Source organism: Centrocercus urophasianus, unplaced genomic scaffold (genome assembly GCF_019232065.1).
Source record: "Centrocercus urophasianus isolate 14NV4802_14NV808 unplaced genomic scaffold, USGS_Curo_1.0 seq_28, whole genome shotgun sequence".
Classification (NCBI taxonomy): domain Eukaryota; kingdom Metazoa; phylum Chordata; class Aves; order Galliformes; family Phasianidae; genus Centrocercus; species Centrocercus urophasianus.
In genome coordinates, this window is record NW_024884844.1 from 264,803 (window position 1) to 287,439 (window position 22,637).

At 51.4% G+C, this 22,637-nt stretch overlaps 2 protein-coding genes across 3 annotated transcripts; one reads left to right on the top strand and one right to left on the bottom strand.

Annotated features, from left to right (window-relative positions):
- The first annotated feature begins 493 nt into the window (after positions 1-493).
- Positions 494-4,004, top strand: LOC122164799 (angio associated migratory cell protein). Of its 2 annotated transcripts, none has more exons than XM_042827130.1 (11): positions 494-637; positions 871-1,023; positions 1,173-1,292; positions 1,455-1,594; positions 1,718-1,862; positions 1,948-2,031; positions 2,296-2,411; positions 2,612-2,715; positions 2,977-3,067; positions 3,385-3,539; positions 3,731-4,004. In XM_042827130.1, exons 1-11 carry the CDS (start codon positions 550-552, stop codon positions 3,804-3,806), a joined length of 1,272 nt encoding a protein of 423 aa, XP_042683064.1. In that variant the 5' UTR covers positions 494-549; the 3' UTR covers positions 3,807-4,004. The 2 variants fall into 2 exon arrangements, with proteins under 2 accessions (XP_042683064.1, XP_042683065.1); XM_042827131.1 differs by having other exon boundaries at positions 535-609.
- Positions 4,005-4,786: 782 nt separating this feature from the next.
- ARPC2 (actin related protein 2/3 complex subunit 2) lies at positions 4,787-22,498 on the bottom strand. The gene is made up of 10 exons (XM_042827132.1): positions 22,338-22,498; positions 14,953-14,987; positions 13,798-13,910; positions 11,641-11,686; positions 10,857-11,043; positions 10,348-10,441; positions 8,040-8,166; positions 6,780-6,880; positions 5,964-6,064; positions 4,787-5,241 (listed from the first exon to the last, which is right to left on the bottom strand). Exons 1-10 carry the CDS (start codon positions 22,409-22,411, stop codon positions 5,217-5,219), a joined length of 903 nt encoding a protein of 300 aa, XP_042683066.1. The 5' UTR covers positions 22,412-22,498; the 3' UTR covers positions 4,787-5,216.
- Positions 22,499-22,637: the final 139 nt, after the last annotated feature.

The window sequence follows — 22,637 nt, forward strand, 5'->3', positions numbered from 1 at the left end:
CCGACCCGCACCCCTGCCCCGGCTGGGCGGGCGTGACCAACAGATGGGCGGGGCAAGCAGAAGGGGGCGTGGCTTAGCCAAGGAAGGGCGTGGGTTCTGCTGCTACTCTCGCGCGCCGAGTGTGGCTGAGACCCTGCGGCACCGGGGGCCGCCCTGGACACTGTAAGCCGCGGAGAGTCACGGCGTGGTACACCCGGCCCGCCGCCCGCCCGTTGCCCGTCTTTACCGCGCAGTCCGCCGAGGGCCGCCGCCATGCTGGACCGTGCTGGACTCCCGCGGCCCCGCTGCATGCCGGGAGGTGCGGTCCGCCGTGCTGGAGCGGCCGGCGGATGGCGCTGCAGGGGAGGAATAAAAAACTGCATTTCCCAGAGTGCGCTGCGCGGGGCCGGAAACCTCTTGTCGTGCTGGAGGAAGGGGCGGGGGCGAAGGTGAAGATGCGGGCTCGGATTGGCTAGAAGCGGAGAGCGGTGGGCGAGGAATGGCCGAGGCGGGGCTGAACGGCGGAAGTAGTAGCTGTGGCAGCGGGGTGGGGTGCGCGGGCAGGTCGGCATGGAGCCCGCGGAAGGGCCTGGTGCATTGGACTTCCATGGAGACGAGGAGATCATCGAGGTGGTGGAGCTGGGCCCGCCCGGGCCGGGTGAGACGGGTCCCGCCTCCTCCCGGGGCACCGGGCCGCCCCGCCCCAAGGCCCGGTTCCTGCGGGCAGGCCTCGCGTCGCGTCCCCACCCCAGGGCCTCCCCGGTACCCAGGGACCCTCAGCCCTCCCCGCTGGGGCCTCCTCTGCCCGCGGGGCCGGGACCCCTTCGCGCTGGGCCGCCCCTGGGCCCGTGGGGGCTGAGGTGGGCAGGGGTTGACATTCGCTCCCTGCAGATGACCTGGCCGCAGAGATGGAGGACGTGGACTTCGAGGACGAGGGAGCAGAAGAGCCCGACGGTGAGGCCTGGGAAACGGAGGACGATGAGGGGTTGGAGGACAGCATGGAAGCACAGGATGACAGTGAGGTCACATTCTCAATGCACTCAGGTAAGCCATGGGGTTTCCCTGGGGGGAAGCTGTGCTGTGTCCTTCTGGTTCTACCAAGTGGGTTCTAGGGGTCTCTGATAGCCGTTGTGCTGTGGGGGTTTGCGTCTGGGCAATATTCACTGAGGAGTGAGCGTCTCCCTGCTCTGCAGCCTCAGTGTTCTGTGTGAGCCTCGACCCAAAGACCAACACAATGGCGGTGACGGGTGGGGAAGATGATAAAGCTTTCGTGTGGCGCCTGAGTGATGGAGAGCTCCTGTTCGAGTGCTCAGGTGAGAGACTCGGGCCAGGTATCCCCGCTGAAATGGGTCCTGCAACCCTTCCTGTCTGCATTTGCTCCTCCCCAGCTGATGCTCCTGTGGAGCTGGGCTCTTGATTGTTTTCAGTAGCTGGCATTTGTTAACAGAATGGTCTCTGCTCCTTGCCATCTCTAGGACACAAGGACTCAGTCACCTGTGCCGGCTTCAGTCATGACTCTGTGTTTGTGGCCACGGGTGACATGTCTGGCCTTATCAAAGTGTGGCGGGTGGACACCAAGGAAGAAGTGTGGTCCTTTGAAGTGGGGGACCTGGAGGTGAGTGGCTGAAGCCCTGCTCCTGGTGGAAACATGGGGGCTGGTAGTGGGACCCAGCTCTGGTTCTTCTCCCTTCTGAGAGGACACAACCCTGTGACAGTGCCTGTCCCCTTCTTTGCACAGTGGATGGAGTGGCACCCTCAGGCCCATGTCCTTCTAGCAGGCACAGCTGATGGCAATTCCTGGATGTGGAAGATCCCCAGTGGAGACTGCAAAACCTTCCAGGGCCCTGCATGCCCTGCCACGTGTGGCAAGATCTTGCCTGACGGTGAGACACAGGGTGCTCCTGTGCTAGGGAAGAGGCAAAGGGTGTGGGAAGCTCTGCCTCTATCTCTTATTTCTGTCTTACCCAGGGAAACGAGCTGTAGTGGGATACGAGGATGGGACCATGCGCATCTGGGATCTGAAGCAGGGAACCTCACTGCACGTCCTGAAAGGTGGGAAAGGGGTTTTTCACCTGGGGTGCATCCCCCATGCAGTGAACTTTGAGCTCTGTCTTTGTGAAGAGGCAGCACACACAGAGACACTGAAGGCTGTCTGGTGCTGGGTGGGCTGTCCTCGTGGCAGCTGTCCCTTGCCATGGGGCTGCCATCATGGGATGGGTGCAATGCAGAGACTGCAGAGGAAGATGTGCTGGGCTTCGAGGTGTGTGGAGTTTGGTAAAGATGGGTGTAGCTCATGCTTCCTACTTATCTCCACAGGCCAGGATGGCCACCAGGACCCCTTGACATGTGTGGCCAGTAACCAGGATGGCAGTTTCATCCTGACAGGCTCAGTGGACTGCCATGCCAAGCTGGTCAATTCTGCCACGGGCAAGGTGAGTCTGTGCCCACCTGTGGGGCGCAGTAGTGGACATGAATGATCTATACAGGGCGGGATGGTGCTGGGCTTTGCCAGCCAAAAGCAGCCTGTGATGGCCACCCGGGGCCAGCAGGAGGCGTGCTTGGCCACCACTACCACCATTTCTCTGCAACTGAGAGGATTGGGGCGTAAGGACTCATGGCGTTCCTCCCCCAGGTGGTGTGCGTGTTCAAGATGGAGAGCGTGGCTCCCAAGGCCACTGCAAGTGAAGGCGAGGAGGCAGAGTCCAATTCAGTGGAATCGCTGGGCTTCTGTAACGTGTGAGTGGGGCATTGGGACAGGGTGTTCTGCAGACACAGCTATGGGGGACCTTTCTTCCCAGTATGTTTTCTCCCTTGGGAACTTTGTGCTGCTTGCTGGCTCCTGATGTCTTAGTATTTTCCTTATGGGGTGTTCTGCGGTTCCAGCTCTGACCATTGGGTTGTCCCTCTTCATTTCAGTGCTTCTTCAATCCTGATCCTTCACACACTTAATTCCCTCCTTGCTCCAGGTCCTCATAAAACTTGTTCCTCTCTCTGCAGGATGCCGCTGGCTGCAGTGGGCTACTTGGATGGTACACTGGCTATCTACGATCTCTCCACACAGAGCTTGAGGCATAAATGCCAACACGAGGTAGTGCCCTGCACCTATTCTTTAAGCCTGAGGGCATTTCTGGGTCCAGCTGACACCTCTGGAAGCTCTCTTAGAGCTTGGGGGGCTTTCCTGGGGTTAGTTCCCGATTCGTGCTTCTCTCTGCTGTGGGCTTCTCTAGTGGTAGCTCTGGTCCCACACAGAGGATTTGCCACATCTTGGTCACGAGGGCTGTCCCTGTGCTATGGGGAATGGTGGAGAGCACTGGGGGGGAAAGGGGAGAGTGGAGGCTCATGATGTGCTGCGACTTACTGACTGTTATTCCTTGTACTCACTCTGCTTCCCCCCCTGTACTCCAGTCAGGAATTGTGCAGTTGCTGTGGGAGGAGAACTCTGCTGTGGTGTACACCTGCAGCCTGGATGGGGCTGTGCGGCTCTGGGATGCCCGCTCAGGGAAGATGATCAGCGAGTACCGAGGGCACTCTGCTGAAATCCTCGACTTCACTGTCAACAAGTGAGTAGGGACCCCTCCCAGCCCAGTCCTTCCCTGAGGCTGCTGGGGTGAGGGAACCCCTGAGCCTTGGGGTGCATCATCTGGAAGCGTGGATGGTAAGATTGAAGGGTCTCAGGGAATAGAGAGGTGGTCACAGCTGCGGCTGTCCAAAGCCCCCAGCCCCACTGCTGAGCCTTCTCTCCCCTCTCCAGGGATGCCTCCATTGTGGTGACGACCTCCGGCGACCACCAAGCCAAAGTTTTCTGCGTGCAGCGCCCTGATCGCTAGGGTCAGTGCTGAGGGTGGTGGCCTGGCTCTGCTAGGCAGCTCGTGTACAGCGGGACAGGGGAGATGGGTTTCACCACCCTTCTCCAGTGCGTGCTTTGTAATTTTTCAGCCTGCCCTACTTTGCCCTCACAAGTCGGGGGCTGAGTCTGGGGTTTTGTATGAAAATGTCTTATAATTATATATAAATTATTTCACTTACCTGGATCCCATCCACTCTGCTTGCTGGGGGAAGGTGACCTTAAGAGATGTGATCTGTCCCCATTGGGATTTTAGGGATTAGCTATAGGGGCTGTTCTTCCTAACCAGGCTGTCCCCAGTGCTCCCTGGTCCCAGCCCTGCCCCAGAGAGAGGTAGGCTTTTTTCTTCCTTTGCTGTGGGAAAGGAAGCTTTTGTGCCAATGCTATCATAGGCTCTTCAGGAGTACAGCTGGACCTGGTTGCCTATGTGAGAGCCCAGCAGCCAGCTCTGAGCTGAGGGGCACGGGTGGATGGATTTATTCTGGGCTGACTGGAAGCAGAGACCTGCACACTAGCCATTCTTGGCAGGGGAGACATGGAGATTACCTGAGCAAGGCAGAAGGCTATGAGGGAAATGTATGGATTGCTGGCTTAGGGTAGAAGGGCTGTCACAGCCCATTAGGAGACAAGTGACACTGCATACAAGAGGTAGTAGGGGTCAGGACACCACAACACTGCTTTTCAGCCTGGCTCTGCTGTGAGGGAACCAAGCTGACTCCAGTCTCCTCTTCCTAAGAGAGCTGCTCCTTCTCCCCTGGCTCACTAACACAAGAGGATTTTCACTAGTCCTGGGTACTGCACCCACACTTCAGCCCCAGACTGAGAAGAATGTAATGAGCTCCAAGCCCCAGTAATTGTCCCCATACCCTGGCCAACTTCAACGCCCCCCCCTGCGCTTGTCTCTCCAAGTGCCCTTTCCTTGGCAAGGCCACATGTATTGACAAACCAAAAACTTACAGCTCCTTAAGATAGAAAGATCTCCTTTATTAATGAACCCCAACAGTATTTCTTCAGATACAGGAGTTTTGAACTCAAATATTCAGAAGAAAACAAGTTAATATTGCATTATTCTCATAAGAAATACTGCAACTTATTTCCGGTAACATATTGCAAAGCCAAACAGCTTGAAAAGGAAAAAAAAAAAAATTAAAAAAAAAAAAAAAAGAAAAGAAATTAAGTCAATCAAACTGGAATTAAGGTTTGTTTCTTGGAACGATCGAGTCCTCGCAAGCACAGCTCGTTTCTGCAGATTACTTCCCAAACTGTCATACAAACAGACCCCGATTGCTTGAATTCGTTATGAGCCCACAGAGGTGCAACATTAAAAGCTACGATTATCAGGTAGCAAGTGCCCCAACCTTCATCCTCCACGGCAGCCTCAGTGACCCTGGCGTTAACGGGTTGTGAATGTCTTCCCCCTGAAAGGATGCAGAGAGAGGTCAGCGCAGACTTCAGAGCTGCTTCAGGTTGCCTCTGGCTTTTCTGGGCTGCCTCAGGGTGACTTTTGTGGGCACGTGCTTGCTTTGAGCTCTCAAAGACACACTGGTACTGCTGGTTCAGAGCTCACAGGCATTGCTTGCAGCAAGACCAAGCAACTGGACCACACTGCTATGGGGAGGGGCTGGCTTTCACAAAGGGCACAACCCCAATGCCCCAGAGCAGAAAGCAAAGAGGAAATACCAGGATGCACAGAAAAAGGATGCAAAGGAGCTCTGCGATCAAGAGGGGAACATGCTACACAACCACTGTCATTGGCATGCATTGCTCTGGGCTGCTTTATTTGCCAAAGGGAGCCAGTTCCCAGGAATGCTCACAGCCTGAGTGAGCTAGTGGCCACAGGTTCTGGGGAGCTGCAGACACACCAGGCAGAAAGAACATGCTCCCAATGGCTGCAAGCCTTTGGGAAGGACCTGGCCAGTCTCCCTCGTGGGCTGGGCAGCAGTCTGACAGTACAGTAAGCCCCAGCGGGGAGAGCCATGCCACGCTCACAGCAGGAAGATGCCCTGCAAGTACTGGGCATCAGGTCCCAATACAGCCATCCCATAGTATCCCAAGCCTAGAAGCAGAGAGTGAGCTGTGAAGAAGTGAGCTTGTGGCAGACAGGGAAACCTGATTAATAAGGCCTTGCTTTGCTACTCACGTGATTGTTTTCATTTCTTTCTTCTCTGCGTCTGGACGGGCACGGTTCAGCACCTTGAGGAAATCTGATGTTTTTGCCCTCATACGTGTGTGAATATAGGCCTGCATGAACAAAACAGGGACACTTCAGGATCCTGTGTTCACAGCTAAGACTTCAGGCAAATCTTTCAGCTAACCACAGCTTTGGGCTGCTTATGGCTGGCTTTGGACCGTGAGCACAGCAGCAGAGATAAGCTGGTACACAAGTGATCTGGGTAAGGGCTGTCACTCCTGCCAGCCAGGCACTGCTCACGGCTAAGTTCCACAGGAGCTGGAGATGATGGCAGACCTGCCCCAGGGCCAGCTGCTGCTGGAGGGCACAGGGCTACATTTCTGTTCCTTGACAGGAAAGTGACTAGCTCTGCACAGCTACAGTGGGTACTGTGGGTACTCAGCCTCCCTGGCATGCAGTATGAGGGAAGCTGGGGAGCAAACGGTGAAAACTGCTGCCTGAGCTCTGGTCAAAGGCAGGTTTCTGAGTAACTGTGCTTATTTTTATTCCCAGAAAGAAAACCACAGATTGAAAAGGGGAAAAAAAAAAATCCTACTTTGCTGCTAGGATGGGAGGTGAACAGGCACTGCCTGTACCAAGGAACAGGAAGAAGGCGATGACGCACCATTTGCCAGCCTAGCACGATTGTGGAGGGCAGTACTGTGCAGCAGTCAGTTCTCAGGGTGGGGGAAGTGAGGGTACTCCTACTCCATGCTTATTCCTTTTAGTTCCCCCAGATGAGATGAGCCAAGCCTCCCATTTTCCCCAGCCACATCCCCTTGGTACCTTCGAGCACTTGATGTGATAGTGCAGGTAGTCTCGGAACGTGTGGATCAGGTTTATGGTGTTGTCTCTGGCAGCAGCATTGGTGTGACGGGGGAACAGCACTGAAAGGAAAAGGGCCACACAAACTGTTACTGCTTCCTGAAGCTCTTCAGGGTCCTCCGGTGCTGCAGGCTGTAGGGCACGCTGCTCTGAATGCCTGTTTACTGTGCTCATTACTGAGACACGTATCAGGATTAAGCAGCACTGTTTAAAATCAGAAGGCTTAGCAGCACTTTCCCACCCACTGTTACACACTCAAGTTTCTCGAAGCAACCTGGACACAGCTGGAGGACACAGGCAAGGCCAAGTGCCCAGAGATGACGACACCTTAGGAAACTGCACTGCATGGATTCAGTGCTTGTGCTTTGCTAAGTGTCCCAGATCCAAGGGCTGAAAGACCTTTTGTCTCAGTGATGATCTCACCTGGGACTGTCAGATCAGATAACAGAGAAACTGCCTCTAGACAAGGAGGAAGTCTTACTGGCAGTCCAAGAACTGCCATTAGGCAGCTCTGCCGTGACTGATTAAGTGCCTGAACCCAAGGCACCGTTCCCAGCGTGGGAGGAGAGCAGTGCTAGCTTTGCTTTCCTCTGCAGTGTCTGTGCTTTGTCTCTGAGCTCCAACCTGCAGGCATGCTGGCCTGGGAGACCCTTAACAGCACATTCAACCATGGTCCCAGTTTCTCTGTGAAGAGATCTCTCCCTTTGAACAGGGGCAGGGTTTGGACTCCTCAGGTCAGTTATCAGCACTGCTGCCCAGGAGGAAATGACTGCTGGCCAAAGCAGCACCTTTGCAGGCAGGTGAAGGTATTTCATCAGAGATAGAAGTGATAGGCATAGAACAGAGAGGCAGCACTGGAGAAGCACATCTTGCAGCTCAGGCATCTGCAGTTACAGGTTACGTGCCCACGAGAAAGGAGCCTCCAGTTTCCACAACAAAGCCAAATGTCTCTTACTCCCACATGCTGAACTCAATTTATAGGCCAACATCATATGGCTTACTGTCAACTCCCTCACTGCCCAGAGTAGAGCTGAGGTGACTTGATGCCACAGAGACACTGACTGTTGGGGAGAGAAGAGGACACACGACAACAGAACACCAGAGTCCTTTTAGGCCCAATAACCAGCATGAACACTCAGGGAAGGTGAACTAGGTTTTCATGCAGCAGCAAGAACCTCTCCCCACCCTGAGCATCCCTACACCGCAGAGCTGCCTGCTTACCAAAGGTGATGTAGCCAATATTGTCGCCGATGGCTGCGTCTGTATCTTTCAGCTCCAAGGGTGGCTCCCTGTGGCTGAAGAGCACCTGTGGGGCTGTGTGACTGGCCCGGCGACCCTCCTTGAACTCCTGAACAAAACAAAAATAAGGTGAGCCCCACTGCAGCACATCAGGCAGCACAATAGAAAAGCAAATAATATTTTCCAGTTCCACAGCGCATCTAAGCAGGAGGTTTCCCAGCTTTCCCTCTATGGGCCAATCTAAACAGGCCAAGCCTCTGGAAAACAATCATTTTTTCCCCCAGCAAAATCAAACCAAAATGCATGGCTCTCCCAGGTCTGTGTGTCCCTAGTACAAGCCCCTCAGTTTGTGCACATTTCAGCATCACATTTATTGTCACGGGACATAGGAGCGTTTCACGGACAGGACACCTCAGGCTGAGCAAGCAGGTATGATACAGCACAGCTCCTATTCCAAATACTTCCAGTGAAAGTGGGCAGCAGCCATCATTCCAAAGGAGGGGAAAAATTCAGAAAGGGCTGCAGAGTCTCAAATGTGCGAGTTTTAAAGGCTCAGCCATTTAAGAAAAGCATCTCCCACCATGTATCTTTACCGAGGCGTTAAAAGGCATGTAAAGGGTTTGAATCTTGTGCGTGAAACCTGCTTCTCCTAGCTCTTCTCTAAAACAGCCCTGAAACAACACTTGGATGCAAAGAAAACCATTTCTCACCAGGGAGCCTCTCTGACAGCAGCACAACACTCATCTCACGTGCAGTGAGTTTCAAGAGCATCTCCAAACAGGGCTCGGAAAGTCCAGACTGCATTTCCCTGCCCCAAGGCACAACAAACACCCCTCTGCCTTGCTGACCTGCCCAGCCTGTGCACTGCCAGCTGTCCTTGGCCTCTCCTCCCTTCTCAGGACAGCACTGCACACCCCAGGAAGGGCTGGAGCTCTCCTGTTGGAAAGCCGAGTTTTTCACTGGGGTTTCCTTCATGAAATGCTTAGCTTGCACTTCCGCCTGTTTATACCAGAGGGTGAAATGGTTCAAATGGCTTTGCTGGTTAGTTAATGGCCAGATTTTCTCCATGAGGGAACAGATATGCAGCTGCCACTGCATTACGCAACAGAAATAGCTGGAGGAAAGGAGTCAGCGTGACTCAGAGTGGAAACTCTTGTGGCCAGGCAGGAATAAGGTTTGCTGTTGTAAAAAACCAAGAACTTGGGACACGCGGATTCTGGGACAGCTGCTCCCTTGAAGCTTTGCCATCCCCCCTGGAGCCTCACAAACCCTGTTCTATTCACCTCACGCCTCCCTCCTGGATTTATAAAGCTGAATTTCAGACTGTGGGATATGCTGGTGAGGAAAAACCAGAGCAGATGCTCTGGATTTAGTTACAACGCACAAAGAGCAAAGCTGTGAGGTAATACACTGCCACTACAACAGATCCTGTTAGAATGAACTCCAAACGTAGGTAAACTGGTATCCAGCAAACTGGGCCAGCAACATGCTGTCCACAAGCCCAACAGCAGACAGAAGGTGAGCTAGACAGGCAACATGGATGAACACACAAATCAGCTCAGAGCCAGCCCTAGGTGTCAGCAAATGCCTCAATCTCTGCAGGCTGGACCCCATTGCTAACAGAAGTGCAAAGTGTTTACTATGGCCCTTTGAATGCTTCCCAGCTAAGTGGTAATTGCAAAGGGCAGCTGAATCCAGAAGTATTTGGCATTATGATGGCTGATTCAAGTACATAAACTAAGCAAACTCATAGCTTTTCAAAGCTCAAATCCAAGATCCCATTGCTGCACATGAAAACAGTTACACTGAGCTGCTCCTGATCCAAGTATTTTTGCAGCTGTTGAGAATCAGCAGAAACAAACCCATAGCACCTTCTGAGGCGTAGCACAACATTGCCCCATCCTCTCTACACCTTCTACAGCCTCCCTGCCACGCTCCTCTCCTCTGTTGCTTGGTGATCCCTGCACCACAGCCAGTTGTGCGACAGGGCCTTAGTGTGAATAAGGAAGTATCCATGTGGTGTTTTTCATCTGCAGTACATAACTTGTTTGATTGTGTACGTCAGCAAGACATCAATAATTAAGAGGACAATGCAAGAGCCTGGATTAGTAGTCACACTCCTGTGCCTATTAGCACACTCTTCCATCCCAGGGCAGAGCGGAGCCCTGCAGAGCATTTACATGCATTAAATCGCCTGTGAGATTCTTTCTGTCTTATATGTGCTTGTTCAGCACTGCTGATCCAAGCGAGAAGTGAATGGAGGATGGGATGTTTTCCCCAGTTTCCATACCTGCATGAACACCTTCCCGATCACCACGTCATCATCATCCTTAAATACTGTGCTGAACACAACCGTGACGCGGTCCTTCTTTGCCTCAACATACCTGCAGGTGGGCAAGAAAGGAGAACTCAGTTGTGAATACAACTGCCAGAATCGCAACTGGATGAGGAAGCAGCTGCGTGACAAGCTCAGATAGATGCTGAAATGCTCCCCCATTCATCAAGACAGTGTTTAGAGGGAGCAAAACACTTTTGATGGGAGTGGCTAATTCCTTTCCTGCATGCAGCCACAAGTGCTACTGCCAACAAGAGACTCTTGTATAACACCTCTGCAGCCTGAGGGATGAGCAATTACCATCGCTGGGTACGCCTTAGAGCCTAGGACAGGCCCTTATTACCATGCCAAAGCACTGAGCAATAGGAATTCCCGACTTTCAACTGCATCCTACAGCTCTAAGTAGAAGCAGAGAGCATAGAAACAGCTGTCAGACTTCAATCCTGTGCCACTTGAACACTTACATCGTCTCATCATCTCTGTAGTGGATGACAGCTCTTTTCTCTCCTTCTTTGCCCTCTTCCTGGAATTTGAAATACTTCTCAAAGACCGAAGCAAAGCAGTTGCGCTTCAACATGCCGGCTTGGTGCACAATAGCATCTTTGTCTGCGGGAAGGTTCTCCAGGTCGTAAAGCAAAGAGACATTGTAACCTGGTGAGGAACACAAACCAACCTTAATCATCTATGCAGGGTCTTAATACAACTACAGACACATTTTCTGGAAAGAGACACCTACAATCCAAACATCGCTGCTACAGTCCCACCTTTGCCTTAAGGCCTTCCAAAACCTCAGGGGTGACTGCTTTCAACAACTACCACTGCCAGAAGCTGTGCCTGAACTCAACGTGTGACCATGGAAACGTTCCCAGGGCTCTTTCTCTAGCTCCGAGACACACATGCTGGCTGCGCTGCTCCTAAGTTTTCACAGTGAGTAGGAAGAGATGCTGTCACAGGTAACCATGGTTTTCCTGTGTCTCACAAAATGCCTTTGAGAAGAACAAAGACCCCAATTGTGAGGAATAGATGCTTCCTGGAAGAGGACTGCATTGAGAGTTACTGCTTATACTGCAAGGAGCTTCAGCCCTGATGTATGTAAGACACCTTTTTTTTTTTTTATTACTGCTCACTGTACAGAAAGCCCAAAACATTAAGCTCTTGACATGTAGCCTTCATCTGAGCATTCTGGAGTTTACTTAAGCCATTTTAGAATTGCATTCATATGCACTGTAAGTGTTACAGCAGGGTTACCTGATTCAGGATTTACCAAGTAATTTCCATAGACTTTCTTCAACACCTAGAAAAAAAAAAAAAAAAACAGACATTGTAAACATAAGCTATCAGAGCTGTTTCCTCCTGCACTGCCTAGGCGATGCTCAGTCTCCATGTAAAAACATCAAACTACATGCATCTGCTTCCCCTAGTCTAACTGAACTTGGAGAATTACTGAGTAATCAGCTTTTAGTAGTACTGCCTGCTCCTACTCTCTGATCTCCACTGACAAGGAGCATGCTGCAGGACAGGAGTCAAAAGTAGAACTTCCTCAAGCTCATGCTGGTCTTGAACTTGCACTGGCAAGAAAATCTCTTCTGTATGCCTTCTATCTTCCAAGGAGAACCATCAGCAGTTTGACACAGCAGCTCAGGGGCTACAAACCTCCTTCCCATCCCAAAGGCAGCTCCCAGGGGTTCAGGGTGGGAGAGGCACCACAAAGCAGGCCCCGTCCTTCTCTGTGCACATTCAGTACTGGGGCAGGGCAAGGCCTGGCCAAGCAATTGCCTGCCCAGCCTCAGCCTATTCCTTGGGACAGATGGGGATGGAGAGGAGATTGCCAGGCAACTTGGATTCCTCCCAGAAACAGACGCCCACAGCACAGCAAAAACGTTTCTTTAAGCATAATTACTGCTGAATTTTACATCAATGGCAATTTTCAATTGAGCTGTAGCACTGTGTCAATGAGGGGGCTGGGAACAGGAGGTATTTCACACAGAAGAACACTATGGCAGAACTGGCCCTCCTGGGATGACACCCTCCACCACGCAAAGAGGACGCACAGGCACTCTGCATGCCAAAACCTCCCCATCAGAAAGCCTGCCTGGCCCAGGGAGATGCTCTCTCTTAGCAGGAACCCCACTTTGGCTTCTCACAGCGGGGTTTCACCAAAGACCAAGTGGAGAAGTGCAGAAACAAGCTCCGTCTTCTCTACGGAAGCACAGAGACTCAGTTTCTTAAACAGCGGTTTAAAAATGTTATTTCTATTTAGTCAGCACTTCCAAGGCAGTCCTGCAAAGATCCCGTCTTCCTCTCAGAGTCTGACAAGCTGGCTGTCAGCTGCCCTCATTCTCAGCACAGCAGCCAGAGTTGAAAAGCAACACACACCACTGCTCAGCCACCACAGTGACTATTGGTGTAAGGCTGCTACCCTGCTACAGTGCAGTGAACATCAGTCCCTCACCCACCACGGCACTTCTCCTGTGATCATCCACTGTACTGATCCTCACTAAATGTGCTGGGAAGGCTCCAGCACTTGTGCTGCTTGGCTCTTCTGCTTCCCAGCAGCAGCAACTGCAGTGGGGCTGCTCCCACAGCCCTGTAGTACAGGAGGCAATGTTGGTCCTAGAAAGCAAGATGCTGAGTCACATTTATTCTAACTTCAGTAGGTCTTGTAGCAACTTGCAGGAATTCACCTTGTGTTCAAATCCCCTGCTTCTTGCCAGATTCTCAATAAACTCTTAGAGCAGTTTCTTTGTTTTCCTCCAAGGCAAAAGCCTGCAGGGTGAACCCCACTTACTAGCATTAAGAGATTTGAAAACTAACTCGGGAACTGAGTCACACTTCCTGCCTTGCGACCCAACCACAGCTCAGAGAGGCGCCTTCTTTCTACCATAAATGGCCCTCTGCAGCCAGGGCTCATTCAACAGGAACTGAACCTGCTAACTTCACACAGCAGCAGCAAAAGGGGAACCAAACAGTCTGTAGAACAAGGTCTGCACACACAGCTGGAGCCTATAACTTGTCTTAAGTGTGGTTAGAGTCAGAAGAGCACTGCTGTGGGACTCCAGAGTTGATCTGGTGCTTTCTGTTGCCACTGCGCTCAGAGCATCAGCCAATGAAACTATTTTTGCCAGACCTCATACTCGTTTTGAAGGTACTTTCAGAATTAGTGATGCTTTGGCCTTTCAGGCTATCAGTTCATAAAAGATGACTACTTCTTCACAACAGAGTGGGAACACACTCTGTCCTTGCGCTCCAGCAAAGCGAGACTCCTGGTCAGCACAGAAATTTCAACATGAGACAGGATTATAGACACTTTTCTATACATTAAATCTGAACATCACAAGCGCATGGCCTCTTCTGATAAAGCATTTGTAGTCTCAAAGCCCCAGATGCCCAGAGATGCTCACTCACCTCATCAGCACCATGTTCTTGAAGTTCTTTGTAGAATTTCAGAGAAATACTGACCATCACTTTTGTCTTATCTCCATTGGGATTTGAAATATGGTAAAGAACTCCATCAAAGTCTACAAAGCAAGTGAGACAAACGTGAGGAACATGAGAGGGATCAGTTCCTATTTCTGAGGAAACAATGGTGTTCTAGGAATTACATAGTGACACGATGCCCTCTGCCCCAGCCCTTAGAGACGCATGACAAAGCTGTACTTAAGTGGTGTCACATAGGGAACGCTGTTATCATTCAAAGAGCTGAAATAGTTATGACACCTGTCCATCATGGGAAGATCTAGTCTAGTGTCATTTAGCATCCCTTTCAAGTCTGCTCGTGTCCAATGCACAAGGACACAAATACACAGAGATGGGAGCCTTCTGGATGCTCAGCACACAAAGTGACTGACATGCCCACGAGGCCAGAGCTGCAGCCTAGAGGAGGAAAAAACCTCCATCAGCAGAGCAAAAGCGGCTCAGGCAGTGCCTGCTGAGACAGCTTTCACTTCACTGCAGAACAGGCAGCCAGGGCAGGAGGCAGAGAAAGTCAGCCCTCCAGCTACCTCCACTTCCCCACAGAGCTCTACAGCTTACGTAGATCCTTGATAACAGAAGCAAGACACCAGCTACTGAACGAATGCTTGTATTTTCTTGACACTTCCCATTCTAGAGAGCAAACTTCAGGCTATGAATTTATCCTGCTTCTCAACCCAATCCAGCCTTCTAACAATCTTTACCAGACAGTGCTAAAGACCTAATAACAAACAGCACCAAGTGCAGGACTGGGGAACAGGCAAAGTAAAACAGCTATCCAGCACTCACACAAAGCAAAGTGGGCACGGCCTATTCTGACGGCTGAACTCACTGCTGTGTGCTAAGTCCCAAGGAATGTAAAGGGACAGAGAAAACAGCGGGGCAGCCTACAGGAGACTCTGCCTCTGCAGAACACAAACCATCAGCTTTGGGAAAGCGTGTGGTGTTCACACAGCCTGTCCATGTGCAGCTCTCCCCTGCCCCCCACCCAGCTGGGCTGGTTGAATTGGAGTGCACCAGACATAACCATGGGTAGGCCTTCTGAGTTAGCTCCCGTGTTTTTCAAGTCAGGAGCATTATGGAGCTTACCTGCAAATGTTACTTCTACTGCCTCTGGTTTATTTCTAAAAAGCAAAGACAACAAAGAGAGGTAAGTGAGAAGTCAAACAGCAGTCCCCAAGTTGTGAAGGAAAGACGATTCATTTCATTTCTCACAAGCAGTTTTACCTGAAAACTCCTCTGGACCCTGCTGTTCAAGCAGCAGATAACCTCTGACAGCTTGGGCTACTGCTAAAAGAATCAGTCTTACTAGAAATGAAATAAAACAGTCCTGGAAGTTGGCAGAGATTGCTGTTATTTGTAGTTTATTAATAGAATTTGAGACCACATACTGCAGATTTAGAGTTAGAAATGTCTGAGAAAGCTACTCATCACTAAGGAGCTGGTTTTAATAAGCCTGCTCTCCACGTACAACTGCTAAGATGCAAGTTCGCAGGACTGTCTCTTCTGCAAGTTCCACTGACACCAGGCAATGAAACGGACATAGTGGCTGAGCAATTCCTCCTTACGTGTCCCCTTCACCACCAAGGGCAGCTCTACCAATGGTTTGACACAAACTCCTTTTAGAGCAGACCCACCTCCAAGTGGGTCAACTGTCAGCAGAATTAAACTTTCTCGACGCACGTTTCATCTTGACACCCTATCCCTAAACACCCCAATGACCACTGCAGGAAAAGTCCTAGATCTGGATTTGCCCACACACTCACGACTGCCTCAGGATCAGCAGCAAGAACATCCTGCAAGCCTAAGGCATACAGCCTCTCATGTTTTAGGTATGAAGATGTTATAAAATCTTATAGTTTAAGTGCCCTAGTCTACAACCTCTTGAAGAGCTGGATCCTGTGAACAATCAAATTGCATCCGAAAGGTGAATTTGTTGAGAACGGCACTACATAAGTGCTTCAGCAGCTCCAAGAGGACTTATTAATAGGCCATCCTCCAAGAGGGACCAATGCAAAGCACGGAGAGCCAGGGTGGAAAATAAGAACAGGGTCAAAATGCCAATCAACTGCTTTATTTCACAGCCTACACCTCCTTATGTTTCAGAAGCAGCCAGTACAGAGTACAGGCTAATGATGCTGGATCTGTTTTACAACCCAGAGAAATCTCAGCCTTCATTCACACCTACCTGAACCAACTGAGAGCGCTCCCCAGGTCCAGTTAGCCTTGAGTTTGCATCTACCCTAACCCAGAGACCAACTCCAACCTTATTTGGGTAGAAATGGAGGTGCTAGCCACCAACCAGAGATTGTAAGTGGAAAAGATGAGGTGTTGCTGCTTTTTGAGAGTTGTTACAGCTGTGAAAAGCAACAGCCCTTTTTGCTGGGAGACAGGAAAGTCTCTGTTTTTTTGTGCTGCATCACTGAAGAAAAAAACACGCACTTGAAAGCAGCCCTGTGAGTGCACCCAGGGCAGGTCCTTTAGTTGGAGCCACACCAGTTACCTGGGACTTCTCTCACTCTTATCCTCCCTTCTTCCCTGTTGGCTGGAGATAGAAGTTTGGAGCCTCCCCCACGGCACGTTTAACACTTGGTTTTGAAAAGGGGAGCATTTCCCCAGGTTGCATCTAAGCTCACTGAGGATTGATGGAAGCAGAGGTGGAAGAAAATCCCACCGATATCATATGGTCAGCCAATGCAGACGTGTTCTTCTTTTAGAGCACCACACTCAGATTTAGGAATCGGCTTGGATGGCAATATACGTCTTATAAAAAAAGAAACCTATGTAGGAAGCTTTAAAGATAGCACAGTCAGGCACATAAGAGCTAGGAATATTGAAGAGGATGCACCCTAAAAGCTTAGTTCCATCACTCAAACCCAATGCCACATGCACACAGAGCTGACAGCTGGCTCTCAGCAGTCCCTCCAAATACAGCACCTCACCCTGAGGAACTCACGGAAACAATTACAGACAGTGAGCAACAGCGACAGTAACTCAGGAGACAAGAGAAGGATAACTTGCCATGTTATTTAGGGAGCTGTAGCATCACAGACCCAAAGTTGGTTAATAGCTGTGTGCAAGAGCCTTTGTTCTGCACACAAAAGCTTACAGCAGCCATGACGCGACTCCTGCACGTGCCATTGCGCAAGCATGAATTTCTCAGAACTTATTTGTGCATGGATTTCCCAAGTGGCTCAGACCTCATACTTGAGGATGGTGAAGTTTAAAGGAGAAGCAGGTAACTGAACAGAACTTCGGGGCCCTGAATATTCACCAGTTTGCCAGCACGCAACCTCATGGAGGAAGCGCTCACGTGAGCCGCATGCAGAGCTCCTCACAGCCACACCGACCCTGTGTGCTGCAGGATGCTCCTGCCTCGTGGGGCACACCTCTCCCCAGCCCCAGCCAGCCCAGGGGGACCCAAAAGTTTTACATGCTTCCATTTATTTCTCCGGCTCACCAAAACTATTCTCACTATTTAAAACGTTTCTGCAAGAGGGAAAAAATCACCTCCTTCACCTCTATTAAGAAATACCCAGACAGAAAAGGAGCCTGAACCGTCACCCCAGTGCAGCAGAGGAGCTCTTGCACCCTATTACCCTGCTGGGAGCTCCTTGAACCTGCACCACCCAAACTGCAGCCTCCCTCCATGACCAGTAACACCCACTCTCCCACCAGGAACAGCTGAAGATGGCTCCTCTCTCTGCTACACACCAAACCCAGACCTTTCTGCAACACCTTGCCTGAACTCTGCAGCTAAAATGGCAGCTGCTCCAAGCGCAGGCGGCTGCCCATTTTCTGATAACACTTATCAGGTTTGAAGTCAAATCCACACCAAATCCCAGCTGCTCCCTGCTTATAACAATAAGAGGCCTTGATGGGTTTTTATTCCTTCTTGCCTGCATTCTCCTTATTCATCTCTAAATGGCTCCTGCACCAAGTCCATCTAATACAAAGCCAGCTCCAAATCAGATTCATTTTTTCACCCCAGCAGTGGATCCAAGAAGAGCCACAGCACCCGTGGAGAGATGCCAACAAGCACTTAAGAGCAACAGCAAATCTTCTTTTTCTCCTGACAGCAGTTCCTCAATTTTGATTCGGACAACTTCCAAACTTCCCTGCCTTGTTCTCAGGCCACAGAGGCTCTCAGCCATATGTTACAACAAATTTAAGAACAGAAGAATGAAGGCTGTGTAATTATACAGAGCCCTCATCTTGTGCATTAAACAGACCTGCATGCAAATGCGAGCTTGGCCAGCAACCGCATCGATAGATGACTAAAGTAGCTCCCACATCGCAATTAAGGTTTGTACCCAATAAAGGAAGATGGCAATTATTTTAAAAGCTGCAGGCATGCAGATACTCTAATATCTTGCTCCTGAGGAGGGGAAAAAAAATGAAAGGAGTAGGGGATATTTCAAAGCTTCAAGCTTCCAGCTCTGAGCAGAACCTGCAGATCACTCAGTTGATGCACTGTTGGAAGAGAGTGAGCCAGATTCAGTGACAGACTGCAGGCTCTCTCTACAGAAAGGTCACCCCAATAAAAAAAATTATGAGCAATGTCTAAAATTATCCAGGCAGTTCCTCCCCCCCTGGGCCTCACTCAACTTACAAAAGCTACTTCGCGTGAGCTGCAAGCATGCATGAAATCAAAGAGCTCCCGCAGCACGCCTGCTACAAACTTGAGAAGTGCTCTGCTGTGAGATAATGGCAGTCCCCACGTGTGCCCACCCACAGCATCGCTGGGAGCAGCACTGGGACCTGCTGGGGTCTGGGGGGTTGTGCTGGGGACTTGCCACTGCTGGTGACAAGATGTCCAGCAGATAAGGCAGCATCCCACAGCTCCCACTGCCAGCACAGCAGCCAGTCCGCAGGCTCTGCTGATAGCTGCTCCTCTCTTGCACTAAGTGCAGCAGCTGCAGGAGGTACTGATGATCCTGCACCCAACCCCAGAGTGCAAACTCTGCCAGCAGCATCACCTGAGCGCTCCTCACCTGCTCCAGGCTGAGGGCTGGGCTTTCTGCAGATGCTGGGCTGTCCAAGCTCCTCCATCCTCTGTACTCTCCCCAGCTTCCCCACAAGGAACTCGCTCACAGGCCACATCACCAGCACAAAGGTCAGGTCACCCACTTCACCCAGCAGGGCCATAGCACTCTGCTCCAGAGCAGGCGAGCACCAAAGATGACCACAGATGGGAAATACCACAGAGCATGTGGGTGCAGTTTCAGCCAAACTCTCCAACCAGTCCACAGGAACTGGTTTACAGCAGAGAAGTTGAAGCTTCAGCTGTTTTCCCATTCAGCCAGCACTCACAAAACCCTGCAAATTTGTACCTATTAAAAGCTTTACAGAAACCTAACATTTAATGAGATATTTTTCCCTCCAACTCCAACCAAGGGAAAAGTCACACTGCTCTCCACTTATGCAAATTTTTCCTTTGCACAGCAGGTAAATAGAAACTAACAATTTGAAACAGATGATGAATTTGCTGGCAGCTTAGGGCAAGCTATGTATGGCTGAAAAACCGTAACCAGGAATACAAGCCCTCTGCCACACTTTTGCTGGAATCAGTTACATCAGAGCAGACCAACACCGGAGGGCAAGTCTGTTTTGGAAGGCAGTTCTCCATTGTGCTCTAGAAAGAACTGAACACAGGAGACAGAAAAAATAATAACCTATTTTAAATGTAAAATATTTCTATCTGTGCAGTTAGCAAAAGGAGACAAATAAAAGAAACAAAATCTTCCAACTGGCAGAGCTCACCTCCCAGCACCTGAGCTTCCAGCCCAGGTCTGTTTCTTCCAGCTTCCAGGCAATTAGTCAAGTCAAAGAGAATTAGTCAAAAACTTACAGAAGAGCTTATTCTTTTGACACCTGCAGAAGCCCAACTCAAGTAACAAGCTGCCTGACTCTAACACATCTGCTCTCAGGTTCTGACCAGGTATTCCCCCCCGTCAGCACTTTGACAGTCTAAGCTCTCAGCAGTCAATTCTTCACTAGAGGTATTTCAGCAGGTTCCGGTAGCTTTTGGACATTATTTAAAAATGTGGTTGGCTTAAGGAAGTTGATTTAAAACAAGAAATTACAGTCTTAAGAAATCCATTACCAAACTCCCTTGATGTCTAGTGGTGGCTGTCCAAGATGATGACATTTCCATGGGCTCTGAGCACAAACATTACATTTGGAAATGGCTCTGACTTCTAAGGGCCACCCAGCTCTACACACTATGGGGAAATGTGAAGCACTCCCACCTGAAGGCCTGGGGAAGCTCTGCAGGGAGCTGCTGGATCCATGGCACAGTCACAGAAGGAGAGGAAAGTGCTGCTGCTCACATCGTGGAGCAAGTCTAGATAAATTGTGCATCACATCTGCCCAATTCAAGTTTCAGATAACTCAGGGCCAGCTCTCAGCATCCAGACTTTCTCCTCTCAATCACGGAATCCCTTATGGTGTGTCCTTGCCCTGACCACCATGAGTCCATCCCCAGGACGCACCTTGGGTGGACAGTCAAATGCAAAGACAGTGAAATGCAGCAAATCCCCTCCTGCCTCCACGCTCAGTGCACGTCCTGACCCCGGAACCCTAACTGGATGGAAAAGAAATTTCTCATGAATAAACATGGCATAATATAGCACCTCTACCCAAAAAGACTTGGAGAAATCCACAGAGAAGTGGATTTCCATTTTTCTTAGTTTCATCTCTGACCTTCATCTATGTCGGGTTCTTGCCTGGACAGCACATGCACAGAAGAAAATGCAGAAGTGAACTACTTCCTCCTCTCCAGCAACACACTGAGGGGACAACACTTGTCCAGAAAGAGCACCTAGCTGGTCCTCTATCCAGACAAAAGAAAGGACAGCCTGTAGAACAAGAGGCAGAAGCAGAATGTCATTGGCCATGCTCACAGCAAGAGGAATTGATCCAGGAAGGATTGGTATGCCAGGCAAGCACGCTGAGACAGTTAAAAGCTTTGCTGTACAGCAAAATGGAAACTCCACGGATTGGAAGTGAGCGAGCAACCTCAGCTCAAGCTGCACTGAGTCAGGGCTTTGAGGTGCATTCAATCTCCTGGTGGCTGCAGCCTCCACTTACTGCTGCTGCTCTTGTACTGATGCAAGGACACGCACACAGGCTCCCACCAGCAGAATGCCTCCATACGAGCTTGTGGTGTATGAGTGTTTTTGACACACACTATTAACCTCCATATAGTTAAGTTTTTTCTAATGGATGCAGCTGCAGCGCCCAAGAGCTCTCTCCTCCCAGTGTGGTGCCAGTGCTTCGGGGATACTTGTTGCACTAAACGATCACATTCAAGAAGAATAAAGAGGCTGACAGCAGAGAGCAGCTTGGTGTTCCCACAAGGCAACACAGCCTAGGAGGTTATTGTATGAAATAAAAGAGCAAGAAGTCAACCAAGAGGAGAAAATGGAGGAAATGGCCTTTCTCTAAGGTCTGCACACAAAAGGTAGAACACTTCAAAAGCCACTTGTGGAAAAGGTGACAAACAAAAAGGCCTCACTGGGGAGTCCCTTCCCAGAGCAGCTTAGGCTGTGCTGCTTGCAGAGCCAGGACAGGCTCCACCCCCCAGACAATAGTGCTGTGCTTTGCTTCTCTAGACTTTGTCCACACACAAAGGTGCACAGCACTACTCAGATGCAGCAAGTGCATGGTTGCAGATATGGGCATTCACAAGAGGTGACTCTCCCAAGCTGGACTGCGCTCAGACAAGGGCCTTCATGGCTCTAGTGCATCTCTGTCAGTAATGCTCAGTGGCTCCCCAGGGGCTGCACTGTCCAAGCCAAAGATGCAGGTGCAAATCAGCTGCCCTACAGCCTCCCCAAGGCCAAGAGGCTCACCAGCCCTACACTACTAGACAGAACACACGGGTCCCAGGTGGGGACAGCAGAAGATGCTGACAGGAAACTGCTCCCCACCCCCAAAGAAATAGGTTGAAGCTGCTGCTGTGCCACAAGTCACCTCCCTGTTCCTTCATTCCACACGAGCCCTGACACCACTCTGGACCTGTTCTGATGAAGGCTGCCAACACCTTCCAGCCCAAAGGCCCACCCCAGCCCGCCTCAACACCACAAGCTCCATTGCCCTCACGCAGTCCCAGCCCTCAGCACCCCATCAAGCCCTGCCTCACGCAGCCTCCCATTCATCCACCCTAGCCTTACAGCTCCACCAGCTCGGCCCCCCTCCACCCCGTGCCGCAGCCCCTTTCCTCCCCTCCCGGCCCCATCCCGCCCTGTCACTGCCCCCGGCACCACCCTATCCCACGCCGCCCTTCTCCCCGCCTAGCCCTGCCATGCCTCACGCCCAGGGCCAAGCCTCGGTACCACCCCGCCCGCCCAGGCCTCTCACACGGCCCCGCGCTCCCTGCCCCGCTCCCCTCCCTCAGGCCTCGCCAGGCCGGAAGACTTCCTCCTCCGCCCCGCCCCGGCCCCATTCACCGGCCCGGCGCCCGGCCCTACCCGGCGGCCGCGCCCTCGAACTTCAGCGTGAGGGTCTCCTCGATGATGCGGTTGTTCACCTCGAGCAGGATCATGTCGGTGCCGGGGATGGGGAACGGCTCTCAGCGCGCCGAGGCCGGAGGGAGCCGAGCCCGCTGCGCGCACCGGGGACCCGCCCGAGCCTGCGCCGCCGCTTCCGCTCTCGCGCCCGCGCGTCACTTCCGGCCCGGCTGCCGCGGAGCCGGGCGGTGGCGGCGGTGATGGCGCATGCACGAAGGCCGCCGGTCTTGTCCCGGCCCCCGTGACGTCACTCGCTGCCCC